The following is a 16,649-nucleotide window of genomic DNA, read 5'->3' as shown; positions in this document are numbered from 1 at the left end:
TTTAGTACTGTATACAGACACACATAAAAGTAGAACAGACTTTCAAAACTTTCTTTCCTCTGTGAGAAAAGAGTACAGAATGGGGGAGGTTTATGTATGTCTGTGGTGAGTGTTGACCACAGCAAAGTATAGCACTGGTTTTGTATTCTCCTCTACGCTGACTTCTTTGACATTTGGACATTTTCATGCCATGCTTTGTAAAGTTTCGTGTCATATTGTGTTCTCATGCCGAATAAATCTATTCAATCATCATGTGGTTGACTATTACTAATGTAGTTTACGTAACTACCATATGTAATATCCACATTGGTGACCCCGGACTGTGTTCATCGTTCATTTTGTCCCTGCAAAAATTTTTTGATCAGTAGTGTTGTTTGCTACAAGCAACGGACCTTCTGCCATTACCAATACACTTCCAAGTGCTTCCACAAGGCATTTCACATCAAGATTGTGAGAACCCAGTGAAATATAAAGGGCAAACAATCGTTAAAACGGAACATGAACGTGCACCCATTGTTTCCCCATATTCACATGGCCTAACCTATACGACTTCACAATAGCCTGGTTTTGGCATCTCACCCTTCCGCATCTCTGCCTGGACTGGATTCATACGTACCTGCTCAGACACTTTAACCTTATCCCATGTGTGTATCAGACTCGACTTTACTGCACAGTTCGGGTCTGGTGTATGTTACTCCCTGGAAAAGACATTTTTTGGCCTGGGTCCCACAAACTGTTATGTCCCACATATGGTGCCTGGGGCAACTTGTACTCCGTACATGCCTTTGTCACCATCCCGTTTTTTGTCATCTACAGTGCCCAGCATTGGGGCCTCAGGTGTTGCAGCATTTGCTGCTTGTATCTGACAATGGTACTGCCTTCTATCACGCGAGTCGACCTTGTCTCCATGCCTCCTACTCCCCTCGGCGAGCACTACACCACGATGGCCAAAGGCGACGACCCCACTGGACAACCTGCTGTACTCAATCAAGATTTCGCCTCTCAACGCAAGCCCACCAACCTCCTGCATTTGCCTGCTTACTCATACCATACACTTAGGAGCAAAGTGTCAAAGTTGCCTCCACTCTCAATGCACTTGGGTTTCTATCTTCGAGAATTTATTCAACTTGCATGGTATAGTGGACAACAATTCTTGTTTTGTGTACCTAATCACCTACCTTCAAGACTACCCTATTAGTGACCTGGTGTTTTGGCTCCGCTCTGGAAAACATACATCAGGCTTTCAACACACTGAAATGAGCTCTTTCCTGCACTGGAACTTTGACACCTCCTGTTGCAGACACTCATATTTCCATTACGGCGCGAGTGATTCGTGAATAGGTGCAGTGTTACAGCAATACTTGGGCAATACAACAGAGCCTTTGAAATTTTTTTCCAAGAAACTGACAGCCTCTCAGCACAAATGCTTCACATTTGACTGCAAATTAATGACAGTCTACGAAGTGGTATGCTGGTTTTTGTGATAACATTGAGGGCTGTGAGTTCACCATCAACACAGATCACAGTCCCCTAGCAGATGCAATACGAAACCCAAGCAAAGATGTATCTGCACGATGCCTACACTACACGAACTTCATCTGTCAATAGTCCCCCAATTTGTGGCGTATACGAGGTGCAGACAATATCGCTGCGGACTAGCTCTCTTGTGTGAAATCTATAACCTCCCCCATCAATATGGATGAGCTTCCCAACATACACGTGAATGATTCAGAGTTGTCGCAAATGCTTCAGGAATTGAATTGTACTCCAATGTTCAAGCAATACCTCCTCCCAGGCTCCACAACACTTATCTTCGGCGGCACTTCCACAGGTACACTCCACCCGGCCGTCCCCAACTCCCTCCGTCGTGCACTTTTCAACGCCCTTCATGGCCTCACCCATTCAGGGATTAAGGCTACAACTACCATCACTGAAACACTTCGTCTGGTCAGGGATTCAAATGACTGCAGGGAGTGGACACATGCATGAGAACCATGTAAAAGGAGCAAAGTTGGCAGACATGCCCAGCCATCCCTCAAAACATTTGGCACACCGAAGGACAGGTTACAACACCTCCACATCGACATCATCAGCCCTCTACACCTACCGAACTGCTTCCGTTATGTACTGTCTACTACTGATTATACAACACAGTGGGTTGAAGCCGTTCCCCTCTCTGATATCAGCTGACGCCGTCCCACTCTTCGAGTCAGCATTGTTCTTCTGCCTGCTCTGTGGGGTGGAGAAATTCCACATGACAGCATATCATCCCAAGAGTAAAGGCATACTGGATAGATGTCATTGCACTCTGAAGGCGGCACTTATGTGCCAAGGTGGCTCTCGGCCCTCCACATTTCCGTGGGTTCTACTTAGGATGCACACAGCATGTAAAGATGACCTCCAAGCCTCATTAACAGAGTCTTATACAGCGAAGTCCTTGTCCTACTCACTCAGTTTGTTGAGCCAGCGCCAATTCTAACCACAGATAAACTTCCAGAACTGTTAAACGAACGCATGAATGCATTTCTAAAATACATACACTCTCTCCTCCCTCCAAGAGATCATACCATTCCTCGCGTATTCCTATATAAAGACCTCAAACAGTGACACTACATTATGCTATGTGATGAGTCAGTTAAGCCACACTCCAACCCCCCTACTCTGGCCTGCACAGAGTCCTCAGTAGACAGCAGGAAATTCTATTTAATGGGAAGAAGCAGTGTCTGTAAACTGGCTCAAACCAGCCTGGTGTTTAGCCGATGACCCCCTCCCCTCTGCAGTATGGATGGCAGTTCTGATTCTACAATTGTTGGTCCCTGGGGCGAGGTCACTGTTTCTCTTCCAAGTGATACCTCTAGGGATCTTTCACTCCCTGAATGCAGTATCTACATCTACATCGATACTCCACAAACCACACTTAAATGCATGGCAGAGGGTTCATCAAACCACCTTCACAATAATTCTCTACTATTCCAGTCTCAAACAGCAAATGGAAAAAACAAACACCTATATCTTACCTGTATATCTAGATTCTGGTGCTGAAAAGCTTTGTTAGGTACATGTCAGGTTGCTGTGTTCATTGTAAAACTGCATGATGTAAGGTACTCTGGATAGATTGAAACTACCCTTATGCATCTTTGTTCCATTGAGTTAGCATCACTCATGGGAAAGCCTCTTTGTACTAAAAGGGTGCGGCTTAGTGCTCGCTGTTCAGTTTGAAGTGCCGTGGCAAAACAAGTGCTGTATCATTGTGAAAGATACAGATGCAAGTGAGTAAGCTGGGACTTACCCCAGTTCCCTACTACTAGTGCCACGTTATCATAACATGCCTGTGCATTGCACACAAAGTATTGCGTCGTAATCTAAGAGTCAAATTAAGAAAAAAAATTGAAACAGCTTTTCCAAACTTTGTCAGTGTATCCTTCAATATATTAATGTTAAAATTGTTAAATCTCACAATGATCAGATGAATAAGTTTTGTTAAATACATTATTTTGAGAAAAATTAAGTGGTGCTCAATAATGAAGCTAGAAAATAGAAAATTGTTTAGAATGTTCAAATGTATGTCACAAGCAGAAGTTACAAGTCTCAACTAGATTGGTGCAGTATTTTGGTCAAAATCAGTGATTTACAGAGTAATGAAGGTGCTGTATGGTCAGCAGCACCTATCCGTTTCAATACTGTTACTTCCCATCCTGGATTTTCCATTGTTAAACTTAACTTCAGTTATACAAAAATTATGAAGATTGTAAATTATTACACAACAGAGATATTAATTAATACAAATCCGAGACGGGGGCAATTTAGATGCTGCAAATTCTGCCTATGGCTGCTGATAGCAGATGTTCCTTTTGGCAGTCCACTGAGCCCATATACAAATACAGCCAGGAAGGCAGCGAAGAGACACTTTGCACCAAGCTATAAATATATCCACATCAGTCAAACACCGGCATACATTCTGCCTCAGATGACGTCAGAGCTAGGCACCTACCAAACGCATTTTTGATAAAAGTATGAAGTGAACTCACAAGGACTGTATTGTAATATTTTGTTTAAAAATTATCATTGTAATCAAGTAAATATGCTGCCACCCATTAAAACTGCAACATCATGATGATGGCATGCAACAAATTCCAAATTGGCATGTGACAGCATTTGACAGTCATAGGACCGTGGTCTATCGTAACTGTGGTTTTACTGTTTATGATACTGCTGCTTGTGTTGGTTGGGATCCAACGACCATCATGCGAATATGGAATCAATGGGTTTAGGAGGGCCATCCTTAACATGATGCAGGATCTCAGCAGGCCAATGTTACTGTGCCCAAGAGAAAAGCCATTGTTTGCTCACCAGTACAGGATCATATAGTCAAGCAACACAGAGTCAGGAAATAAACTTCTTTAGACAAGTATACTTACAGACTGTGCGATGACATCTGAAGCAACACACAATGTCAGCATAGTGACTATTGTGTGTGGCTTTGCTTGACAGCAGCACAGTGTACACCAACAGTGGTGCAACCAACAACAACACTTGACAGAGGAATGGCACCACATAGTCTTTTAAGATGAGTCCTGGTTCCTTATACATCATCACGCTAGAGCTATTCATGTGTGGAGTCTCCAAAGAGAAGAAATGTTGCCACATTGCATTCACCATCATCATAATCTTATTTTTGATTCACAAAGCAGGTAATTTAAGATAGCAGGCCTGATATGTTAAGACTGATGGCTTCGCCCTATCTTCGAGGTCTCCATGATGTTATCCTTCAAGAAGATAAGCAAGGCCGCATGTCGCTCTTGCTTTCTTGCACTACCTCGAAGCAGAGGGTATATGACAGACTGCTGACAGACTAGTATGTCACCATTCCCCAGACACTGTGTAGATGAATTTTGACACAGATGTACCTGTAGCTGCCATCCAAGTTCAGATGAGTTAGTCATTGTTCTTGCTGGAAGTGGCAGGTCTGTGTACTAAATTTTGTACCTTATATACAACAAAATCACCAACGTATATAGTAATGTATTCTCCTTATTGTACTATGTAAGCACAATAAGTAAAATTCAGTTATTTGCTATCGTTCTTGAAGCTGCACTGTTAATGGTCAGAAGTGTATAAGTTAAGAAAAGCAGATAAGCAGCAGCTAATTAGGGTAATGAGGACACAGAAGCTTTTCAAAGAAAAGCAGCTTTCTTTCAAACTGACTTGATTAATTTTAGATGGCATAAGCATGAATAGCGCTATAGTGATTATTTGTTGTTGACGCAGTAGACAGATTAATATTCTATGATATCGTTTCTTTTTTGTTAATGCATACCTCATTACACATCTTTGGAGCTTCTACTTCTCAATGGGACCGACAGAAATGAAGTCTCAACAATACTGCAGTCACCGTTTGTACAAGTTATCTGTACACTCAATGCTAAATGATGATATTGAAATTTTACCAAATAATTATGAAAACTCACAGGAAGATGGAAAAAGTAAGGATAGTGAAAGTTAATGCCAAGCATTTTACGATAACTTAGTGGTGACTTGAAAATGAAGACCAAAAGACTATGAGAAATATGCCAATAACCTGCTGAGAACTCATGGAAAAGTGAGTTTATATACAAGGATATAAAGAAACACCACTTAGTGTACAGAAGTTTTACAGTGTTTGGAGGAGATAAAAATTAATCTTTTTTATGTGACCCATTAGAGGTCCATTATGGCTTTGAAGCTAGTGATGTTCAGAGACTCTGTTCAAACTGCCATGTGATGATTATTGTTTTACAGATGTTACTGAAAATTTCATTGACTTATATTGCTACACAACTGGCAACTGTATACTAAAAAGCAGTGCGACAAAATTATCCATTACAATCTGGGGACCCAAGAAAATTGGATTTCACATGTACACTGAAGATGTGTCAGAAACTCACTCAAAGAAAGTGTCATGAATTTTCTGCTGATGACAGCAGGTAGCAACTGACATTCTGGAAAATGACATCATAGGATCAGAGGAAAATTTAAGTTATCAGGATTGTTGACATTATACAACCAAACATCCTGGGAAGATCAATGGTGAATTCAGGAGAAAGGGTACTGTGGTTTATCATCCACATCTACAGCTATACTCTGCAAAACACTGTGAGGTGTGTGGCAGAGGATAAGTCCCACTGGAATCTCCTTTGTAGATTGATGGTATTTCCCCAGTATTCTATCAGTAAACTGAAGTCTACCACCTGCTTTACCCATGACTGAACCTATGTGATCACTCCATTTCATATCCCTATAAAGTGTTACAGCCAGGTATTTGTATTGCACGAGTTGACCAATTCTAGCAGTGACTCATTGATATTATAGTCATAGAATACTATGTTTTTTCGTTTTGTGAAGTGCATTTCTGAACATTTAAAGCAAGCTGCCAATCTCTGCACCACTTTGAAATCTTATCAATATCTCACTGAATATTTATGCTGCTTCTTTCAGATAGTACTTCACTATAGGTAACTGCATCATCTGCAAGAAGCCTATTTTACTATTAATACTGTCTGCAAGGTCATTAATATACAACATGAACAGCAAGGGTGCCAACACTCTTCCCTAGGGTACACCCAAAGTTACTTCTACATCTGACAATTACTCTCCATCCAAGATAACATGCTACACCCTCTCTAACAAAAAGCCTTCGGTCCAGTCACTGATTTCACTTGATACCCCATATGATTGTACTTTTGACAATACGTGTTGGTGTGGTACCGAGTCAGATGCTTTTACAAAAACAAGAAATACAGCACCTACCTGATGGCCTTGATCCAAAGTGAGAAAAGTGCATTTAGGTTTCACATGATTGATGTTTTTGAAATCCACGCTGATTGGTATTGATGAGGCGATTCCTTTCATGACAACTCATTATGTTTGAGCTCAGAATATGTTCTAAGAATCTACAACAAATCAATGTCAAGGATATTGGACGGTAGTTACGTGTATCACTTTCACTACCCTTCTTTTGGACAGGTGTTGATCCGTGCGTGGCTCGTATTCCCGCCATCATGTATTTTACACCCTATTTTTGACGTACTTCCACCTCACTACGTTAATTTAAGTTACTGCTGTCACTGAGTTGCTGCTTTGTGTGACTGTAGCGGCATTAGCAGTGCTTATCGATATATCCCCTCTCGTAGTATCTTTGCTTGACTGCTATTACTTCCCGGTCGTTGTCTGTCATAAGCCAGTGTGGGTCGCGAGTTCGGGCTGCCAGTCAGTTGGAACGCATCTGGAGCACAGTCCGGACCTTCCAGTCGGGGAGTTGCAATGTGGCACTAGTGCAGTTGGGTTGGAGAAGTGAGACCTGCATCAACTTGGCTCGCCCAACCATTGCTGCCATGCATCACTTGAGCCAGGCCACGGTATTGGTGGTTTGTCGGTCGGTTGTCCTGCTGGACGATGCGTTTTGGCTCGCCAATCGTTCATGAGTCGGCTGTGCGTGTGTGCATTGACTCCCAATTTGTCTTTGTGTGTGCTTAGTTACTGCTGTGTATCATTGAGGTCTTCGTGCAAGTGTTTGTCAGGTTGTGTGTGTAGTTGGCGTTATGTCCACTGATGATTATTTTCATGTTCTCGGCATTCTGAGGGGAGTCGGTTGGTTGCTGCGGACCAGGGAAGTTATCTCCACGTGGTGCAGTTGGCTGGGTCTGCAGGCAGTCCCTGAGCAGTGTCAGAGCATGTGTGGAGCTGTCCAATCACTACTAGCTTCGTGGTTCACCGACCCACGATGTCAAAGTTGAGTAGTGGTTTCAACTACCCAAGTCATGTCCGTTCATGTTCTGGTGGTTCATTTCGGTGGTTTGCTGTTGAAGAGGTTTTCCTGTGAGCAACACCGAGTGTTTCTATTGCTGAAATTTAGCCAGCATGCACTACAATTAACTATATTTGTTGACTACATTTTGAGTGCACCAGCGGAATTTTCTGTCTAGTGGCCGTTAGTGTTCTGGTTACCTTCCCTGGTCACTGATGTAAATTCATGCAGTGTTCTTTTTGGGTGAAGTTAACTATATTCCCGTATTTCAAATTCAAGTGTACCAGTGGAATTTTCTGCCTTGTGGCCGTTAGTGTTTCAGTTACCTGCCCTGGCCACTAGCCTTATTTCAGGCAGTGTCCTTTCCTCACCTGTTGTCGCTGTCCAACTTGGTGTGTAATTTTGACAGCTAATACATACTTAATTGTGGATTATCACGTGCGTAACCTTTTGTGTTTGGGTTCTCGTGTACTGATTGATGGCAAGCAAGTTGTGTCGGTCAGTCCGTGGCTGTCCCCTGGTTGGGTTCCGACGGATCAAGTGTAGGTGGGCTCACAACCTGTCTCACCTAAGTGAACGAGAGCAACCTTATTTTTAAAATTATCTTTCAAGCTTAAACACTGCGCCCTTCTGCCTTTAAAAGATTATGGTAATATATTTTAAAATTTTGAAACTTAATTGTGGCCTTCAGCCATTTGTATTGCACCTTGCATATGTTTGTTCTATCTACTTTGCCTTGAGGCTTTCCACCTAGTTGTGATATATGTTTTTTAATTATTTTATTTGCTATTTTCACTGCATTTTTATCTTGTTGATTTTTAAGATTTCTTGTTTGGAGGCCTTCAGCTGTGAAAGAGTTGCATTTGGTAAAGGTTCGGGTATGTGCCACTTTGGTTGTAAATGTGTTATTAAATTACAATAAATTACAATTAGAAGGTGAAACTGACCCCAACCTTATTTGGCCCTTTCCTCAATCCTAGTTACCTGTTCTGCCCAGCGGGTTTAGAGGGCATTTAAGGTGTGGCCTGTATTTTTTTCCAAGAACTAGGCATGGTTTTTTGTTCAAGGGATCTACAATAGATTAGAGTTAGAAGAGGGCCTAACTCACCTGCAAAATCAGTATAGAATCTGACAGGTATTCCATCACGCTCTGGAAGTTTGTTCAATTTTAATTATTTCAGCTGTTTTTCAACACCACTGACACTAATACTTACTTCATTCATCTTTTCAGTGGTATGAGTATTACGTTGGGGTAATTCTCCTAGGTTTCCCATTGTAAAGGAACATTTAAAAAGGGAGTTAAGCATTCAAATTTTTCTTTGCTACCTTCAATTTCAGTTCCTGTCTCATTAACTAGGGACTGGACACTAACTCTGGTGCCACAAACGGCCTTTACATATGACCAGAATGTCTTTGGGTTCTGTAAAAGGTCACTTGACAAATGGTTCTGTGAAAGATCACTTGACAATTGATATTTGAGAAATGAAATGAAATGAGGAAACAAGACTTCATAAAAAATATGTTTCTGAATGCCCCTGAGATCAAAGAATGGACTCACTGACATTCATTCCTTGGATAGGCTGAGTCCTCATTCAGAAGCTTCAAGTTCTCAAATAAACCAAACAAAAGAAAAGTACGGGAATATCTACACAAAAGAATTCCTGGACAGTGTTCCAAAAATGCCATCACACTACTGCAGGAAATGCCCCTCTAAGTTGTTCAGTGAGCACTCTGTAAAATCCAAACAACAGCCTTATGGAGTCTACAAAGAAAACTTCAATGTGGAGATTGTTCCACCCTAAACTAAACCACTTTTAACTTTAACAAGTGGAAAACGTGTTGCAGTTAGAGAGCTGAGAACCTTAGTGGTGGCATATGGTGTGGCACAGAGAATGGAAGAAAACGAAGTTGGTTGTTTCTAACTTGACAATGTACATTTTATAAAGCCATGACGCAGTGTGCTTCTGGTTCTGAGACACTCAACGAGAATTGGTTTCAACATAGCTTACCTCATGTGTCATTAACATCCTGTCCAGAAAGTTTATGGAAAATCCTCTTCAAGTCATTCTATATTCTGAGGTTTGCACATCTCAGGATAGAAAAGTGACAGTATCAAATGCTCTTCTATTATTAGTAATTGATACAATGGTGATAGAAGGGTATTGAATATGAAACTTCCTGGCAGATTAAAACTGTGTGCCCGACCGAGACTCGAACTCGGGACCTTTGCCTTTCGCGGGCAAGTGCTCTACCAACTGAGCTACCGAAGCACGACTCACGCCCGGTACTCACAGCTTTACTTCTGCCAGTACCTCGTCTCCTACCTTCCAAACTTTACAGAAGCTCTCCTGCGAACCTTGCAGAACTAGCACTCCTGAAAGAAAGGATATTGCGGAGACATGGCTTAGCCACAGCCTGGGGGATGTTTCCAGAATGTGCTTTCAGGAGTGCTAGTTCTGCAAGGTTCGCAGGAGAGCTTCTGTAAAGTTTGGAAGGTAGGAGACGAGGTACTGGCAGAAGTAAAGCTGTGAGTACCGGGCGTGAGTCGTGCTTCGGTAGCTCAGTTGGTAGAGCACTTGCCCGCGAAAGGCAAAGGTCCCGAGTTCGAGTCTCGGTCGGGCACACAGTTTTAATCTGCCAGGAAGTTTCATATCAGCGCACACTCCGCTGCAGAGTGAAAATCTCATTCTGGAAACATCCCCCAGGCTGTGGCTAAGCCATGTCTCCGCAATATCCTTTCTTTCAGGAGTGCTAGTTCTGCAAGGTTCGCAGGAGAGCTTCTGTAAAGTTTGGAAGGTAGGAGACGAGGTACTGGCAGAAGTAAAGCTGTGAGTACCGGGCGTGAGTCGTGCTTCGGTGGCTCAGTTGGTAGAGCACTTGCCCGCGAAAGGCAAAGGTCCCGAGTTCGAGTCTCGGTCGGGCACACAGTTTTAATCTGCCAGGAAGTTTCATATCAGCGCACACTCCGCTGCAGAGTGAAAATCTCATTCTGGGTATTGAATATGCCAAATTTTTCAAAAGTCATATTTAGATGGGAAGTGACTCAGATCACTATTCAGATGGAATATGACTCAATACACTATTCAATGGAGTGTAAGCTTATAGGACATAAAGGTACAATTCCTAATTAATATTCCTAGTTATTTCTATTTGGTGTGACAAATGGCAGCTTGTTCCAAAATGTAAGTTAATGCAGGTAAGAAGGAGAAACAACCCTGTAATGTTCGAATACAGTATTTGTGGTGTGTTGTCTGACCCAGTCATGTCGATTAAGTATCCAGGTGTAATGTTGCAAAGAAAAATGAAATGCAATGACCACATAAGGTCAGTAGCAAGGAATGTGAAAGATACACTTCAGTTTATTGGGAGAATTTTAGGAAAGTTTAGCTCTCCTATAAAGGAAACTGTGTATAAAATACTAGTACAACTCATTCCTGAGTACTGTTGGAGTGCTTGAAATCCCCACCAGATTGGATTTAGGGAAGACATCAAATCAATTCAGAGGCATGCTGCTAGATTTTTTACTGATACATTTGATAAACATGCGAATATTATAGATACGCTTTGTGAACTCAAATGGGAATCACTGGAGGAAAGATGATGTTCTTTTTGAGAAACAATACTGAAAAATTTGGAGAATCAGCATTTGTGGCTGACTGCAGAATGGGTCTACCAATGTACACTTCAAGTAAGAACAAGATAAGAGAAATTAGGGCCCATATAGAGCCACATATGCAGTCATTTGTCCCTCACTCCTTGAAAGCAGAAAAGAGAAGGGAACAGCTAGTACTGGTACAAGGTACCCTTCACCATGCACCGTTGGGTAATTTGTGGAGTATGTATGTAGATGTAGAGCGAAAGAGGCAAGGAATTTTTTGTGAAGTTTATAACTTACATGACTTCTATTTAACTAACTATGGTGCAAAACATATGTGAAAGAGCTTTAAAAAACTTACTGTTAAAGATCTGAGATCGGTACAGTTTCATCTGGACGTTTTTAAGATCTAGGCTATAAATGAGTTCCCAATGAAGAATGGCAACAAATTCTCAGATGTCTTGAAATTATATACAGAAAAATCGATTATTAAGAAAGCCAAAGAGAATCATAAATATCAAGTTTAAGCCATTCTTTCTCAGGATTGTCAGAACTATTATGAAAGCACCCATTACAAATAGAATTTACTAACTCAACAGTATCAGAGTCATGTCGGCTTTTGTTGTTGCTGTAGGAACTTGTTAGAACATGTCTTCACAGATTATCGTCTTGAATAAGTGGTAAATAGTGTGTTTTATTTATTTTTTCCTTAAAAAGGGAAATAATGTAGTAACTCAAATCAGAACAGTAATATGCTGTTTCTCTAAATCTAAACAATAAAAAACAATGAATCTTTCCAAAATAATAATGTTACTTACATGTTGTTGTTGTGATCTTCAGTCCAGAGATTGGTTTGATGCAGCTCTCCACGCTACTCTATCCTGTGCAAGCTTCTTCATCTCCCAGTACTTACTGCAACCTACATCCTTCTGAATCTGTTTAGTGTATTCATCTCCTGGTCTCCCTCTACGATTTTTACCCTCCACACTGCCCTCCAATACTAAATTGGTGATCCCTTGATGCCTCAGAATATGCCCAACCAACCGATCCCTTCTTCTAGTCAAGATGTGCCACAAATTTCTCTTCTCTCCATTTCTATTCAATACCTCCTCATTAGTTATGTGATCTACCCATCTAATCTTCAACATTCTTCTGTAGCACCACATTTTGAAAGCTTCTATTCTCTTCTTGTTTCAGAAACAACTTCCTGACACTTAAATCTATACTTGATGTTAACAAATTTCTCTTCTTCAGTAACACTTTCCTTGCCATTGCCAGTCTTCATTTTATATCCCCTCTACTTCGACCATCATATTCACCCACAAATGAATGATGTGTAACACATTCACTACAAATACTGGGACAACACCATGTATACAATTAAACCTTCCAAAAAGTCTCTTCTGTATTTAATATTTAGATGTGATCTGAAATTGTGTTCTGCTGCATACATACTATTTTATCTTCTCTGATTATCTATACAATTTCAGCAAATACACATTGGATAATGGAGTGTTAAGTGTAGCAGTCTTTAGCAGCAACACTGCTACACGGAAATGACAAACCTTGGAAAAATGTAAATTAATAATGATGAGAAGGGAAAAAATGAATTTTGTAGTTTTCAAATAGACTGGTAGGTTTGCTCGACAAGCAAAATTCTGGAGGAGAGAAGACATCCTTTTCATAAACTACTACTGAGAAAGTTTAGAGAAATGGCATTTGTTACAGCCTGCAAAACGATACTGCTGCCACCAACATATATTTTGCTTAAGGACTGCAAAGACAAGATAAATCAGGGCTTGTGCAGAGGAATACAGGCTGTCATTTATCTCTCACTCCATTTGTGAGTGGGACATGAAAGGGAATGACTAGCAGTGTTACATGGCTCATTTTGCCACACACCATACGGAGATGTACAGAGAGAGAGATTCCCACTATTATGTCAGTGCTGACCAATATGGTGGCAAACTTTCAGTGCTTCACAGCCATGCTGAACGAGGGTTAAGTGTGAGGTGAGCGATTTTATATACTCATTAGTACAATGATGTACTTTTTACATTAGATTTGCAACTGGCATTACTCATGTATGGAATACTAGCAAGAAGTGCAAGTTAGTTAACTTACCTCATGAGATGAAAGAGGCGAACAGCAAATTCCAGATCATTTTCATCTTTTTGTGCTTCTGTCGCATCTTTAGGCTTCAGTTTGAATCGTAATGTTGCGTAGGCACGCATGGTATGACTCCTAATCATAGTACGATTTTTCAAATCAGAAAGAATTAGTTCTTTCTGCAAGAAACTCCATTCTACTCCAAATTCATCTGCATCTTTCTCATACAATGCCTACAAATAAAAAAGCAAAACTTAATAGTATATCCAAAATGCTCAAAGAATTCCCCTAAATGTGAAACTGGTTTCAGTACATTTTAAGGTTTTGAAGGCAGGAAAGTTACATTTTTATATTCTGCTTTGATGTGGTTGTGCAGCTGCAATTCAATCTCAGATGAGGCAAGGATGAGGAAGAAAATCAGACATAGCCTTAGAGGAAACATAAATCAGGATGCCCAGATGAGGATTATGAGCCCACTCCTCTTGAATATGAGTCCAATGTGTTAGCCACTGCACTACATCCTTCATTTCAGATTTTGAGCACTATCAGAGTAGTTAAGAAAAGATCAAACTAAGAGCTGACTATATTCAGTACACTGTTGCACACAAAGTGAGATACGAGCTGTATTTGCTTTAATACCACATATACTATCAAAAGATTTGCACTACCATTTACAACAATATTAATTCACAAGAGCACAATAATTACAGTTATGAAACTTAATAGTCCACCGGAAACAAAGAAGTCATAACCTATATCTACAGAACTTACAGTACTCGAGAATGAAGTATACTAAATTGCATTGAAGCTCCTATGACCTCTATTATCTTATTCTGTCTGCACATATTTCACTACTGACATACCATTTTCATTCTAACGTACTGCTAGTTCCTTCCCAAGGTATCAAAATTGCCTTCAACATAATCAACAAAAATTCTCATTTCATCCAGCCATTTTTTTCCCTATTTTGATTCAAAGAGCCCTAAGCATCGAAAGCTATATTACAGCAACATATCTAAAAATTCTGCAGCAATTGCACAAGCACAGTATGTTGCGGGAGTCAAACAATGAACTCCCATTAACCGAATTTTCCGTCAGTGCCTGGCAGAACGTGATAACAGTATTAAATAGGAAACATTTTCTAATGTTCTGCAAAATTATATTTATTTGGTGACAATCTGGCTTTTGGTTTCTTATGCTATCCTTAGGTGACCACAAGAAACCGAAAGCAAATTTGTGACCAAATTAAAAAAAAAATATTGCAGAAATTAGGAAGTGTTCCCCATTTAGTATTAATGAACTGCATGTACCCCCCTCCCCCTTTTTTTTAGTCAAGTGTTAAACTAACACAATCACCATGACATTAGAAATATTTATTTTTCATCTCTCACAATTTTCATTCCTTCTCATGGCATGGAGTCCTAATTTTCACATTATCTTTAATATACCAACATTCAATCTTCTGCAGATATCTGGAATAAGACACACTCTTGCAATACTATGCTCACCTTGCTTATTTTGGATTAATTCCTTGATTTGATTATTTTCTGTAATATCCAGCCAATTATATCTATTGTTGCTGGGAAGATTTGCCCAATGAAGTATCATTCATCACAGGCCAGGATTTGACCTGAGCCTTTTTAATTTCTGCCATAGTACGTAGACCACTTCTAAAAGTATTGCATCTTGCCTACATTCACTGTTAACATGACCTATGAGTGTGCCTATCACATAGCTGTGAGTTGTGCTGCACATGGTGTGGTACAGAAGTTAGCATCGCTGACTGGGAAGCTGGAGTTTGTCAATTCAAACCCGACGACCAGCAGTTACATTGCCTGAGAAAAAAAGTGAACATCAAGAAGGAGCGGAAGAAACTAAATAAAACTTCACATGTTGACACGGTATTTCAGTAATTTCTCTGGTTGGATGCAAACACTGATTTGGTTGGGAAGCTGTCAAAGCCGTTATATCCTTTCTTGAGGCAAGCTGACCCATAATGGTTGTAACTGATCCTTGATATCCTGGATACTGGCTCAGAAGGAGTTGGCACCTGAACTGGTCCCACATATGTCCTATCGTGGACAGAGCTGGTGATCTTGTTGGCCACAGGTGTACCTCAACATCATGCACATAGTTCACAGAGACATGTGCCACTTTTGGACAAACTCTGTCCTGCTGAAAAATGGCACCTCAATACTGTCACATGAGAAGTAACACATGAGGATGCAAGATGTCCATGACATACCATTGTCGCATCAGTGTTCTGTGAATCACTACCTGCTATGACCCGAAGTCATACCCAATGGCTTCCCACAGCATGAAGCCAGGATTAACTCTGCTGTGCCTCTCCAGAGTATTGGAGGGGTGGGACCTCTCCCAAGGTCACAGTCAAACTCATTGTCAATGGTAACCTGTGATAGTGCAGAATTGCAACTCCCCGCTCAGTACAATGCGACACCATTCATCAACAGTCTACATTTCCTTAACACATCATCACTCCAAACATAGCTGTTTGTGTTGTGATGTTAATGGAACTTATGCGTGGGACAGTAATTACCTAGTCTAGCTGCTGCTAGTCTTTGACCAAAAGCTTCGGGATGACGCAGAATGTCGTAGGGCGTTCATTACTTGTTCTCGGACAGCAGGCACAATATGGTGATCCTCCCTTGTGGTGGTCAGATGTGGTTGAACAGAACTCTGACAACAAGTATACCTGCCCTTACATTCCAATGCAGTCCAATATTGTTCTGTCACATCCAAATGCTACACAATACAGGACACTGCAAGATTCGACCAGCTGGCCAAATAAAGACCCACAATGAGGCCCCTTTCTGGTCTGATAACACTGTCTCACACGAATACCCATCATCTCCATGTCCTTCACAGTGATCATCAATATCTGATGTTGTTCACATCTTTATATAAATTACCAGACCTGGTAACAACACTAAACATGAACAACACTAATGCCCTCTGGATGCCCTACCAGTCATAGAGAATTCCAACTCTTAATCATTTATGTACCCACTGATGGTGTGTATGTGACAATGACATCAGACTGTGACTTCAGGGTGCTTCGATTTTTTTGGTAGGCAGTGTATTTGTTATTTAGTATTTGCCATTTCTGTAATGCTCTCAAAATTTCTTACATTTATAATGTTT

The 16,649-nt window shown here is 40.8% G+C and overlaps 1 protein-coding gene across 1 annotated transcript in view; it reads right to left on the bottom strand.

Annotated features, from left to right (window-relative positions):
* The window catches only part of LOC126253253 (ATP-dependent DNA helicase 2 subunit 1), a 130,026-nt gene that overhangs the window by 50,470 nt on the left and 62,907 nt on the right, over nt 1-16,649 (bottom strand). The window contains exon 5 of the mRNA XM_049954457.1: nt 13,503-13,720. Coding sequence (XP_049810414.1) covers nt 13,503-13,720 — 218 coding nt within the window. The remainder of the gene's footprint in view (nt 1-13,502; nt 13,721-16,649) is intronic.

This window comes from Schistocerca nitens, chromosome 4 (genome assembly GCF_023898315.1).
Source record: "Schistocerca nitens isolate TAMUIC-IGC-003100 chromosome 4, iqSchNite1.1, whole genome shotgun sequence".
Lineage (NCBI taxonomy): Eukaryota > Metazoa > Arthropoda > Insecta > Orthoptera > Acrididae > Schistocerca > Schistocerca nitens.
Note: the sequence above shows the minus strand (reverse complement) of the source record. Positions and strands in the feature narration are given on the sequence as shown.